This window comes from Brassica rapa, chromosome A10 (assembly GCF_000309985.2).
Source record: "Brassica rapa cultivar Chiifu-401-42 chromosome A10, CAAS_Brap_v3.01, whole genome shotgun sequence".
Taxonomy (NCBI): Eukaryota; Viridiplantae; Streptophyta; class Magnoliopsida; order Brassicales; family Brassicaceae; genus Brassica; species Brassica rapa.
The window spans coordinates 16,978,097-16,990,415 of NC_024804.2; the positions used below are offsets into that span (position 1 = coordinate 16,978,097).

Below are 12,319 nucleotides of genomic sequence, written 5' to 3' on the forward strand. Positions count from 1 at the left end.
TGAAAATCGATATGAATAGCTATTTGTGTTATGGTAGTTAACAGGTTAGGTGGTAGTGGTACGAGTAATACATAGGCTTCGAATAGTGACCATCGTTTCGTTCCGCCCTACAGTTAACAGTAACAAAAATTTCTACATATACTATATATTTATATATTTTTATAACTGTTAGAACCGCACCGCAGTTGAACCGCTTGTCCCACACTGCTTAAACTACAGTCACCATTCGGAGCCATAAGTTGAATGCAAAGGTCCGACGCACGTATTTGAAAATTGAATATTAATAGATTTTTTTACCTTTTTGGTGGCCTTTTGTGGGTGGACCACGGAAATTCAATAATTTAACTTGCGAACTTCAAATGTTATTTTTTCTTTGTTGTTGTAAAACTGAATTTTTGTTTTCTTCTCCACGGTTTTCAAATTCTCTACATTTAATTTAATTATTTTCTAGTAGTAAAATAGAAATTACATTTTTTTCCTTCTAATTTGACGCTAAAGCATCAATTCAATAATACTATTGTATTTATTTTAGTAATACAGAATTATAGTGATTTTTTCATCTCCGAAGTTCTAACCTAATTATTGGGATGATTCACAGAGTCTTGGGATGATTCACAGAGTCTATATGAATCTGTTTTGTTGTTAACAAAAAAAAAATTACATTTATCGGTTTAACTCTATGAGTGTGATTGGAAAACTGCAACACTCCAATCACGCTCTATATTTCCGGAAAATTGCAAATAATCTTTCTCACTTTCTTTGTCAAACGATTGCAAAGTCATTATCTTGTCAGAGAGAGAGAGAGAGGTTTCATTGAACATGTGGAGTAGGTATATTAGTTTTCAACACGTGAGTATCAAATCAAACCAATATAGAATTAGTACTTTTAACTTTCTGGTGTGCTTTATTATACCATTGATGTTTTCTTAGCGTTTGGTAGAAAATCACAAAACCAAAACAGAAGGAGATAAAATGAAACTAGAATCCTAGGTTTGTAAGTTAAGCTTTATTTTTGTATTACTGATATTGTACTACATTATAACAAGGTGTGTTCTCGTAACTATGTATCTTTCAAACAAATCTCTGATCTAATTTGGCATCAGACTAAATACAATCTAAAAGTAAAATACACCAATGGTATCGTAATTTGAATACCATCAAAAATCTCATTGATCTCTAGTGTTGTGTTTGAGCAAGAAATGGTTTGAACGTCATTACAACTCCGAGTGCCAAGACCGTACCGAGGATAAAGAATACCATTTGTGTTCCTGCATATTCAAAAGAACCATATTTTTTAGTCTCACTTGGTCAAAGTTTTGAATTCTAAACTCATGTAGCTAATGAGCACAGTATGGATATGAATATGAAGAGTTCACATTACCAGGAAGGAAAGCAGCATCCTGACGCTTCTCGCTCCAAGAATAGCTGCCATGCAACCGAAACAAAGGAGAGAATATTAAATAAGAAACGAAAAGAGAAAAGAGTTGAATATATTTGAAGCATAATATTATTTACATTATGCCTGCTGCTGCTGGACCTATTGCTTTAAAAAGGGACATCCCTGTCATGGCAATCCCATTAGCTGCTCCTCTTTGATCTTGTCTCTGTTTTGTCAATACATAAACATGTTAGCTTTACTTTCGGTTTTACCTAGTTTAAAAAAATGGAATCTGAAAATACTTACTACAGCTCTGTTTTGAAGTATGAATAAACCAGTAATAGCCGAAGTCTGCACACAAACACACACACACAACTGGTGAGAATATATATACTAAACTTAAAACTAAACATTCTGCCAAGGTTATCAGAGACTTACGGCTAAAACATTCTTTGCTACAGACGCACAGTTTAGCGCCAGGGTAAGGGCTAAACCAGATAGCTTTGCTATTAGAGGGTACGTTGATAAGAGAACTAATGCCAAACTCTGTTGAGTAACAAAAAAACAAGCACAAGATTAAAAACTTTCTTGCTCAGTGTCATAAGGTTTGTAGTGAGAACAACAAAGTTTAGTGGTTACCCCGGAGATACGTGTAACCATGGTTGGTCCTAAGAGCCGCTCCGCATAAGAGTAGAGGGAAAGCTGAAAGATAAGGAGACCAAACCCTATAGATAAGTAGAATTGTTTAGTTCATAAAAGGTCATTTCTGCTGAAAATGTTAAGCACTGAGAAGTATGGAGTATGGACACACCTGAAAATGCAAGAACAGAACCAACATCGGCTGATGAGTATCCCAAACCTCCATATTTCGTCGGACTGTTTGCCCACAATGAAAAGATCTATGGGAGAAAGAAAACTCAAAATTTAAACTTTTGAGCCAAGTAAACACATAATGAATGTGGAGCAAGAGAAGTGGCACCTCTGTGTAAGCCATATCATGAAGTGAAAAAATGCAGTAGACGATAATAGATGAAATCAGTGGCCAGTTCTTCAGAAGAGAGGTTTTTTCATTTCTCTCTATCGCTTTATGAGATTCAGGGTCATGAGACAAAAGTTTGGAAGCATCAAAGGACTCATCAGGTGATGGTGCATCATCATCAATCTTGTGATTGTGCAATGTTTCCTGGAGAGGAAAAAAAATCATTTCTAGTATTAAGCTAACATATAGTAACTAGCAAACTCAATGGAGCATGAGAAGGTAAAGAGCGTACCGGAATCCTTAATGAAATTATGGTAACCAAAAGTGCAAAACAAGATATTGCTAAGCACGGCAACAAGTAGGGAAACCTGCATTATGATTTATAGACTAATGAGACTATATACATAGATTAGATGAATGAGTAAAGATGAGGTGAAGAAAGTAAAACTTACTTCCCAAAAACCGACTCCTCTGAGAATAAACTTGGATATTGCTTAGCAGGCTACAAGATTGGGAGATTGAACAAGAATCAATCAAGGAGTGCGAGCGAGGTAGAGTAAGAAAACAAGATTGAAATGTTTTTGTTAATGAAGAAGACCTGAGCAAGAAAGCCTCCCATAGCAGGACCAATGATGAGTCCAATGCCCCATGCTGTACTAACCTACATGATTTGATAAGATTCTAAGTTGCTCTACTCAGATTGAAAAGTAAATATATGTTAAAACTTTGGATTAAGTGCTTCTTACAGCTGAGAGTGCTAAACCTTGATATTCATCACGGAATGTTTCCATTGCGTAAGCCTGAGGTTCAAAAACATTTTCGGTTTAATGAGCTTCAAGAAGTTAAAATGGAGTTATCAAAAAAAATGTTAAGAGAAGGACAGGAAAAGACCTTAATAGGACCAAGTAAACCGTTGAAACTACCTAGGCAAAACCTTGTGATGATGGCCATCCAGAAATTTACACTTAGGCCAAACAGAGTATTGAAAATGACCCTGTCATAAGAAGGATTTGTTTAGATAAGAAACAAAACAAACATGAAAAAATAGTTGAAGAAACAATGTAAAGATTACTAACACTGAAGCAGTTCCTATGAGGATTACTGGTTTTCTACCATAACGGTCAGCCACAATGCCCCAGATGACAGATGTCAATGTTCGTCCGAGCATGAAAGAGCAACCTTCAAATGTATGTATAGAGACAATGTGAGTTTGTAATCTAAAGTAGTGGTCCAGAGAACTTCATGATTATATTTTTTTTTTTGGTTAAATAACTTCATGATTATATAAGACAAAAAACAGAGAGATTAATACGAGGATACTCACCAACAAATCCAGCATAGAACCCAATGTCTTCTTCTTTCGTTGCTATGTTAAAATCACCAATCTACCAAACAACAAAACAAAAGAAGTTTAAAGCACACCAAGTTTTACTAATCATCACAAAATCCAAGCCAGCACGTTAATATATAGTATTTAGGTTAAGTAAGCTACTACAAAGCATTATGTGGGTACTCACCATAAAGTAAAGAAATGGGAAAAGAGAGGAAATGGGCAGAGCTGAAAATTTTACAAAGGAAAACAATTTCAGAGACGAACAAAAAAAAAAAGCATTCTCTTCATCGTCTTATTCAATCTCCATGAAGAAGAAGATCTTTACCGGTGCAGAGGACGATGAGCCAAACGGTGAGAAGCTCGGAGAAAGGGAAGCCACGGCGAAGCCTCTTCATCTGGTCAACCTTGCAGCCAGGGCAGTTCTCATGGAACTTATTCTCCAGCAAACATTCTGCATACTCTTCAGCCATTTCTTGAAAACAAAACCAACCTCCAAATAGAATGTGGATGCAATACAAAAAGGCTGGGAAGATGTGGAGAGTTTTATATTAATGGGAGAAACACAACACAAGATTGTCACGTACTCTCTCTTTAATTCTTCTAAGAACAAATGAAGGAGAACATTTAATTATATAGAGAGAGAGGGAGAGAGAAGAGCAAAACAACTTGGCTTTTCTCATCCTCACCACTCGCAGCCAAGGAACATGAGTCATGACAGTATTGTTATGTCACATTTCTAATCCTCTTTCGCATTCATTGTTCTAATCAATCTTTCATGACTAGAAATATTTCATCGACACCGTTCAAGTTTTCAACGCTATAAATAATAGTCCTATTACATCTGCTACATAAATTATAGGGTGAATTGGTTTAAATCCCTAAAAAATGAAAATACCAATGATATGACTAGTTTGTGTCTATGGAGAAAGGTATAACATTGTGAGATTTAGGGTATTTGGTTAATTAGGGTAAAAGTCTAGTATATGGGGTGCAATTTTCCTAAATTATATAAAATGCAATTTCTCGCAGCGCTATGGATACCACCTTTATCGAAGTATGAAAATCGATGTGAATATTTGCTGACGTAGCTATTTATGCTACCGTAGTTGACAGGTTAGGTGGTATGAGTAATATATGACTGCGTGGTAACATGTGAAACAATTGCGTGGTTCAAATAATAACAAAAACTTACGAAAAATATATGTATATTTAGAATTCTTTTTGTTACCATGGGATTAACTGTGGTGCGCAGAGCATAAGGCTCATCAAGGATATGCTTTAGGCCACACTCAAATAAATAGTTTGAGAAACCACACTTTAGTGATCTCGATCTTTTAGTGTAGTGGTTTCATATTGTTTGCTGATAATACTCGTGACATACGAGAATTCAACTCCTATCATGCACTTTTTTAAAAACACATACGTATCTTTTCACTACTTTTTCTGTCAGTTGTCATATAATATATTGCTTAACAAAATTATTCTGTTGTTGGCAAAAAAGAACAGTATGACTCTCTTAGATTATTTTCATTCCTAAATAATTTTATGTATCATATGTTTCATTTATTTTAAATTAAATTCTTAATCTTGTTTTATTATACTACTGCTTAAATTTTTATAGCTTTATAACTTTAACTGCCATAATTATATTTTTCCTACAATATTTAAATTAAAATATTATTATCTTGCTCAATATTGATTCATCGTTGAAAACATATTTTAAATATTACATAATATATAGCTCTACTACTATTTATTAGAGAGAAGATCCCACATCGAATATATGAAAGGGACTTGAGTAATATATAAGGGACTTGGGTCAATCGACTAATTGCCAATTGGTTTTAAGTTGGAAGCCCAAGAAACTTATCATGGTATCAGAGCCGGCCCAATATCTGACCCATTAATCCGGCCCGGAGAGTGGCCCGATCATCCCATTAGCTGATGGCCCATAGAAGGCTCAGTTCCGCCGAGATCGCTAGAAAATAAAAGCATGATTTCGGAGGGAGTATGATGGATTCTGCGAGATTAATGGTTATACGCACCATTATCTCGAGGGAGGGTATTGGAGAGAAGATCCCACATCGAATATATGAAAGAGACTTGGGTCAATCCACTAATTGCCAATTGGTTTTAAGTTGAAAGCCCAAGAAACTTATCACAGTTACAAAAAAAAATCATTCTGATATATAATTATTTGATACTAAAAATTTTAAGGCCACATTATGTTAATTTGCTTTAAGCCACCAAATTAATAGGGACGGCACTGATGGTGAGGTGCAATTTCTTCCGTTACCAACCATAGGTTGAGGGCAGAGCTTTACCTTTTTGGTGACTTTCCATGGTGGACCACTGAATTTCAATAATTTAACTTGTGAACTTTATCAAATGTTATTTTTTCTTTGTTGTTGTAAAACTAAATTATAGTTTTCTCCTACACGGTTCTCGACATTTAATTCAGGTTTTTTGCACGTTGATGAGGATTGGTGCCCAGTTCAATAGTAAGGTTAGACTGAGACCTGATAAATTAGCAATAAATCGATAACTCATCTGTAGTGGTATTCTAGTCAGAAGAAAGATCTCTATCTTGTTGCATTCTAGTCCACTACTTACAATATGCAGATAGGCATTAGTCACATCAAATAGTATAAACTGACCCCAACAAAACGAGTGACCAGCATGTGTCCTAGCAGTCTCTCGGCCAAAGGATAAACAGAAACCTGAAAGGAGAATGGGCCGAGACCTAAAGCAGAATTGTTGATGAGTTGATATCTTACTTTCATTAGTAAGTATTAAGTATACATATTCATATTGCTTAACTCTCGTACTAATTCAAGTCAAAGCAGACTTTAACCAATATTTTCACAAGTTCTTATCATTAACACAAGAGACATGAAGAGCAAAGGTGTTACGCATACCTGAGATTGCAAGAACTGTATCAACAACGTTGGTTAGCTTAGACCTCCATACTTCTTTGGATTGTTAGCCCATAAAGCAAATATCTGCATAGTCAGAATCCAAGTAAACGACTGTGATTTGAAAGTTCATCAATAGAAAACTAATTCCTAACCGAGTCCAGTTAATGAAGTACTAGATGAGAGTATGCATAAGTTATACTGTCAACTACTTACCATAGGGTATGAGTATCATGTAGAGACAGAACACAATACACAATGATAGATGAAATGAGGGGCCAATTCTTCAACAAAGACCCTGCAGCTTCAAGTATTTCGTATGAGTCAACATTTGATGTGTTGTCCTGCTTATGATTGTGCAGCGTTTCCTACTCGGATACAAATATAAGAAATTCGTTAGATAACTCCAGAGAAGAAACCTTGTGCCAATCGCCATCCAAATGTTTAAGCTCAAGCCAAAAAGAGCATTGAAAAATGGCAGTGCAATGACCACCTAATCAGTTAATTAAACACTTGAGGGGAGATACAATAGTGAAAACAATTTTAAAAAAAAAAATTATTTAGTGTTCAAAGCAAAACCATTGTTTAAAATTCTGAATCATCGTAACAAAAAGTTATAGTTCTTTGTAGTGGTATGAAAACAACTAGAATAGTACATATATTAAATACTTTATAATTTAAAATCTCTCGGAAACTTACAAAATGTAAAAATAAGAAAATACTAAGCAAAACTTTAGAGGAAAATACATGGACAATCAAATTATATATATAAATATGCATGCAACTCTAATATGACACAAAACATCCAATATTGTGTAATTTAATTTTCAGTGAAACTATATAAAAACACTATGTCATTAAATTTATTAGTGTTTTGTAACAGTATTACATAACAAAACACTATTCTCAATTTATTCCATTAGCCACCCGTCTCTGGCTTTAATCATGTTGTTTTTGTTGTTTGCTAAGAAGTATAAAGTTATAAGAGTAATAAAATTGGTCCATATACAGTGGGCCGATCATATAATACCACTGTATACTCGAGGATGGTCAGCTTCTCACTAGCAAACACAGCTTCCGTCTCTTGCTCCATAAGTCTGTCGTATAGAGAAGAAAGATAGATGCCTGTGGAGTGTAGACAAATAGGATGTTACTCGAGATTCTCACCTTGAGGTCACGGGTTTGCAAACATGTATTTCAGACAGAGGAACGCACCTGGGATCTGCAAAAGCGTTGAATGACTCAAAGGCTTCAAAGATGTAGCTGTATCATGTATGCTCGTCTGGTAGTCTCTCTTCCGCGTGAAGTTGATTTTTAGAAGATCGACTGTATGTGGGCCTTTAAAGCCCATTAATGTATTCAGTTCCAACATATAAACCTGCTAATATCTTCAATTGATAGACCTCTATGAAGATATTTAGATGCCCAACTTGTGAAGAACGTCTTTTGTATCAATTTCGTTTCACCTTAAAGTAAGAGAACCAATAATCAAATGTGATAATCCCTTTGATTCTAAAAAATACATATTTTAGAATTTTCACAAATATTAAAAAAATTTAATATTTAACTATCAATACATTAATTTTTAAAATTATAACAATTTCCCATGAATCTAAATTTATAGCAATTCAATAAATTTTAAATTGTCAATTAATATTTTTTGAAGTTTACAATTATTATTAAAAATATATAGAAAATCTAAAACATTGATTTTTAGAAACAAGTAAAAATGATAGAACATCTATTATTTAGAAACAGAATGAATATTATTTATTATTTTTCAAATGATCACACATGCAATGCATGAAACATGTTTACATCTTAATATCATAAGATTTTCCGTCATTTCTTCTAAAATAGTTATCCGCAAAACTTATCAAAACTTGTGCTAGAATTTAACGCCAATGTTTTGGACTGATTCTAAGATGGTTGCACTTGGGAGACTTGGTGAAATGAAACTTGTCAACATTAACGTGGTTAGGAGAAGATGAGATCTTTTCTGAGCTGGTCCCATACACTCATCTAGAAAAAGCGACGTAATGGTCAAGTTAAATAAATGTAATTGTAACACACACCAAAAGAGACATTAAAACAAAACCGCGTCTCCTACTCCATATAGCCATCTTAAAACCATCTTTTTCCATGATTCCATCTTCCAGCTGTACAAACCAAAACGCGCCTTTGTCTTTTCTTCAGTCTTCACCAAACCCATCGTCCGAACCGGACCTTCTTCTCTGACTCTGACCGTGTCTTCCCTTACTATAAATACACAACATTTTAACCTCTCTAACAAATCTTCAGTCAAAACAAAACCCACCAAAAAAAGAAGAAGCTAGATATGGCGATGATCAACTACTCCACCATCTTGTCTCCTCTGCTTGCTGCTATTATGATTTACTCTGTTTCCGCCAATTTTCACCAAGACGTGGAGATAACTTGGGGAGATGGACGTGGACAGATCACTAACAACGGCGATCTTCTTACACTCTCTCTCGACAAGTCTTCTGGCTCAGGATTCCAATCCAAGAATGAATATTTGTTTGGTAAAATCGACATGCAGATCAAGCTCGTCGCCGGAAACTCCGCAGGAACAGTCACTGCTTACTATGTAAGTCCCTTTTTAAAAAAAAAATTAGAGCAAAATAAGCTTAATGGTTTTTTTTTTGTTTTTTGAATAGTTGAAATCACCTGGATCTACATGGGACGAGATTGATTTTGAGTTCTTGGGAAATTTAAGTGGTGATCCTTACACACTTCATACCAATGTCTTTACTCAAGGCAAAGGAGACAGAGAACAACAGTTCAAACTCTGGTTCGATCCCACTATTGATTTCCACACTTACTCTATCCTCTGGAACCCACAACGCATTATGTAAGTGTTCTTGCATGTTTCTAAATTCGAAAATGGTTACAACGAGTACCTTTTTCTACATATCCAAAATCCAATATTATTGTATAGAGAAAAATAAAATAATGGATTCTTCAGGAAATAGCAAACCAACCGAACCAAAACTATCCATACATATATATTAGACTATGGTTTTACTATTTTATTATAGACCAAAAACTAAACACCCAAAGTCAAGATTGAGCAACATATTGTCTTTTAACTCATAACGCAACGTTTTTGTGGATCTAATCTTGTTTGTCTTTTTAACATTTTTTTCAGATTCTCTGTGGATGGAACTCCGATAAGGGAATTTAAGAACATGGAATCTCAAGGAACTTTGTTCCCTAAGAACCAACCGATGAGGATGTACTCAAGTCTATGGAACGCCGAAGACTGGGCAACAAGGGGTGGTTTGGTCAAAACCGACTGGTCTAAAGCTCCCTTCACCGCTTCATACCGTGGCTTCAGTGAAGAAGCTTGTGTCGTGTCAAACGGGAAGTCATCGTGCTCCAACGGGTCGGCACAAGGGAGTGGTAGTGGTTCGTGGTTGTCCCAGGAGTTAGACTCAACGGGTCAAGAACGGATGAGATGGGTGCAGAGTAATTACATGATCTACAATTACTGTACGGACGCTAAGAGGTTCCCTCAAGGTCTTCCACGAGAGTGTCTATCTGCGTAGAGCTTTTAAACGAAAGATCCACTGCCATAAAATAATACTATTCTTTTGTTCATCATATAAAGTATCTTTTGTGTTTTGGTCACAAATTTTATATTCCATGTAAGTATGTACTATGTGAATGTATGTATATTTCCCATTTTCAATAAGGTGGAAATAGAGATTGAAAAGTTTAAGGAGAAGAGATTGTTGGAGGAGGATATGTACTTATGGAGGAATGGGAATGATAAATTCAAGGAGAAGTTCTCAACTAGAGAGACTTGGCAGATCATTCGAGAAAAGCACCAGCAGTATGATTGGCACAAGGCGGTTTGGTTCAAACATGCGACACCAAAATTCTCATTTATGGTCTGGATTGCAATGCGGGACAGACTATCAACAGGGGACAGAATGGCGCATTGGAATCTGAATGTTGATACTGCTTGTATTTTTTGCCAAGCATCTATGGAGTCAGTTCATCATCTTTTTTTTTGTGTCCTTTCTCAGAGCAAATTTGGAAGGAGCTAGCAAAGGGGATACTGGAGGATAGATATACTGTGAACTGGAATGAGATAACGAGGATTCTTATTGATGAAAGTCAGGGTATTATTACTCTCTTTACAATTAGATATTTGTTTCAAGTGACAGTTCATAGCATATGGAGAGAGAGAAATAGGAGAAGGCATAGCGAGGCAGCTTCACCTCCTGTTCTCATTTCCAAGTTAATTGACAAGACTGTGAGAAATAAGTTCTCAATCATTCAAAGGAAGGGGGATAAGAAGCTGGCAGGAGGGTTGCAATTCTGGTTTCTAACTAGAGAAAGGAGGCCTGGTCGACCAGCCCCGTATATACTAGGATATCAGTCAGGACCAGCCCCGTATGGGTAGGCAACTTGTCCCCAACATAGCTCAATAGCGTAACACTATCGTCGCCTCCTAAGCGGTCTAGCAAAGCAGGGATGGCTTCAAAAGCCCACAGCTGCAGCGCTAGCGGGAAACCCAACAGGAATTTGCTCTCCTGCCTCAGAAGGGAACAGAAAAGCCCCTCTGGGTCATCGCACTTTCCTAAAACCTTCTTTGGCGGTATCATGGTGCTAATTGTCCACCAAAACGACTCACGCCCCCACTGAAAAGCGAAAAACTTGTCTAACTTCTCCACCAATTTAACATATTTCAGCGTCGGTTTCGGCTTCTGCGTTTTAGGCATCAGCACACCATCAACAATGATGATCAAACATAGACGGAGCTTCTTCCCCGGAGACATACTGTCTTCAGTAACCACCATGGCGGCAAGATCATCTAAATTGAGATTGCGCCTACCCCCAAACAACTTATCCCAGTAAGCATAGTCTGTTTTCTTTGCCTTCAGTTTGTCATCTACCTCGTATCCCGCTTCAAACTCTCCACAAGGTAAGCCGGTAACATGGGCAAATTCAGGAAGCCCGAAACGTGTCGGGAAACCACCAAATACAGGCCACATCTCAAACCTTTTTTTCGTTACCAACTGTCTAGAAAGCAGACCATGCACCATTTTCCCAGAAAAAGCACACCTCCTTACCGGCAACCTAAATAGCGAACCAAAACAGGAACACAATAACCTCTCCATCTCCTCAGAACCTTCAAGGACATCCCTCACCAGCAGCAGATACTCGAGCGATGCGTAACAGTTGTTCCGGTTACTAGGGTACCGGTCGGTGGCGAAGAGCCGAGATGGAAGTCTATCGTTCACCGCCACAACATCTGCCGGCGCGGTACCTGAACCACAATGAACCATTTAAACCGTATAAGCTTTAAGAAACACTGACAAACAGAACATATACAAGGAAAACTCACCGTCGTCGATCGCTTTCCCAGCTCTCTTTCTCTTCGTCGACATATCCTCACTTCGTCTCCCTCTGCAACCGTCGTTGCTCCGCAGTTTTTCCGTCGTCGATGTCGCCGGCGGTTACAAGATCGAGAGGTAGAAACCGTAAAGAGCAGAAAGTTTACAGTTTCACCTTTTCACGGGCCCAAGGTGAGAAAATAAAACGATGATAACTGCTCCCTTTAAATCCGCCAATCACAATCCACCAGTTTCGAATTTCGAAACCGCAAACCAGAGTAACCAGAATTGAATGTCCAGTTACAAAAACACCCTCGACTGGTTAACCTTTTTCAAGGGCATCCACGA

At 36.9% G+C, this 12,319-nt stretch overlaps 3 protein-coding genes across 4 annotated transcripts; 1 reads left to right on the forward strand and 2 right to left on the reverse strand.

The window, feature by feature from the left end:
• Positions 1–987: 987 nt before the first annotated feature.
• Positions 988–4,481, reverse strand: LOC103846543 (protein ZINC INDUCED FACILITATOR-LIKE 1). 2 transcript variants are annotated; one of them, XM_009123483.3, is made up of 17 exons: positions 4,016–4,478; positions 3,875–3,915; positions 3,682–3,742; positions 3,434–3,536; positions 3,249–3,351; positions 3,104–3,157; positions 2,956–3,018; positions 2,810–2,859; positions 2,650–2,725; positions 2,358–2,561; positions 2,190–2,277; positions 2,018–2,103; positions 1,817–1,924; positions 1,685–1,729; positions 1,516–1,604; positions 1,382–1,425; positions 988–1,268 (listed from the first exon to the last, which is right to left on the reverse strand). In XM_009123483.3, the coding sequence occupies exons 1-17, from the start codon at positions 4,158–4,160 to the stop codon at positions 1,177–1,179; spliced, it is 1,452 nt and encodes a 483-aa protein (XP_009121731.1). In that variant the 5' UTR covers positions 4,161–4,478; the 3' UTR covers positions 988–1,176. The 2 variants fall into 2 exon arrangements, with proteins under 2 accessions (XP_009121731.1, XP_009121732.1); XM_009123484.2 differs by lacking the exon at positions 3,875–3,915 and having other exon boundaries at positions 4,016–4,481.
• Positions 4,482–8,852: 4,371 nt separating this feature from the next.
• On the forward strand, positions 8,853–10,353 carry LOC103846545 (probable xyloglucan endotransglucosylase/hydrolase protein 23). Its single transcript, XM_009123487.3, has 3 exons — positions 8,853–9,213; positions 9,284–9,477; positions 9,775–10,353. The coding sequence occupies exons 1-3, from the start codon at positions 8,944–8,946 to the stop codon at positions 10,172–10,174; spliced, it is 864 nt and encodes a 287-aa protein (XP_009121735.1). The 5' UTR covers positions 8,853–8,943; the 3' UTR covers positions 10,175–10,353.
• A 610-nt stretch (positions 10,354–10,963) lies between these two features.
• On the reverse strand, positions 10,964–12,025 carry LOC117129332. Its single transcript, XM_033282930.1, has 2 exons — positions 11,983–12,025; positions 10,964–11,904 (listed from the first exon to the last, which is right to left on the reverse strand). The coding sequence occupies exons 1-2, from the start codon at positions 12,023–12,025 to the stop codon at positions 10,964–10,966; spliced, it is 984 nt and encodes a 327-aa protein (XP_033138821.1).
• Positions 12,026–12,319: the final 294 nt, after the last annotated feature.

Bases quoted from the DNA above. Each gene is read 5' to 3' on its own strand.
- LOC103846545 (XM_009123487.3), top strand. From the start codon at position 8,944: ATGGCGATGATCAACTACTCCACCATCTTGTCTCCTCTGCTTGCTGCT. The intron at 9,214-9,283 runs GTAAGTCCCTTT...TTTTTTGAATAG, and splicing joins GAACAGTCACTGCTTACTAT to TTGAAATCACCTGGATCTAC. The intron at 9,478-9,774 runs GTAAGTGTTCTT...CATTTTTTTCAG, and splicing joins TGGAACCCACAACGCATTAT to ATTCTCTGTGGATGGAACTC.
- LOC117129332 (XM_033282930.1), bottom strand. From the start codon at position 12,025: ATGTCGACGAAGAGAAAGAGAGCTGGGAAAGCGATCGACGACG. The intron at 11,905-11,982 runs GTGAGTTTTCCT...ATTGTGGTTCAG, and splicing joins TGGGAAAGCGATCGACGACG to GTACCGCGCCGGCAGATGTT.
- LOC103846543 (XM_009123483.3), bottom strand. From the start codon at position 4,160: ATGGCTGAAGAGTATGCAGAATGTTTGCTGGAGAATAAGTTCCATGAG. The intron at 2,726-2,809 runs GTAAGTTTTACT...ATCATAATGCAG, and splicing joins GAGGAGTCGGTTTTTGGGAA to GTTTCCCTACTTGTTGCCGT. The intron at 2,278-2,357 runs GTGCCACTTCTC...TTTCTCCCATAG, and splicing joins ATGATATGGCTTACACAGAG to ATCTTTTCATTGTGGGCAAA.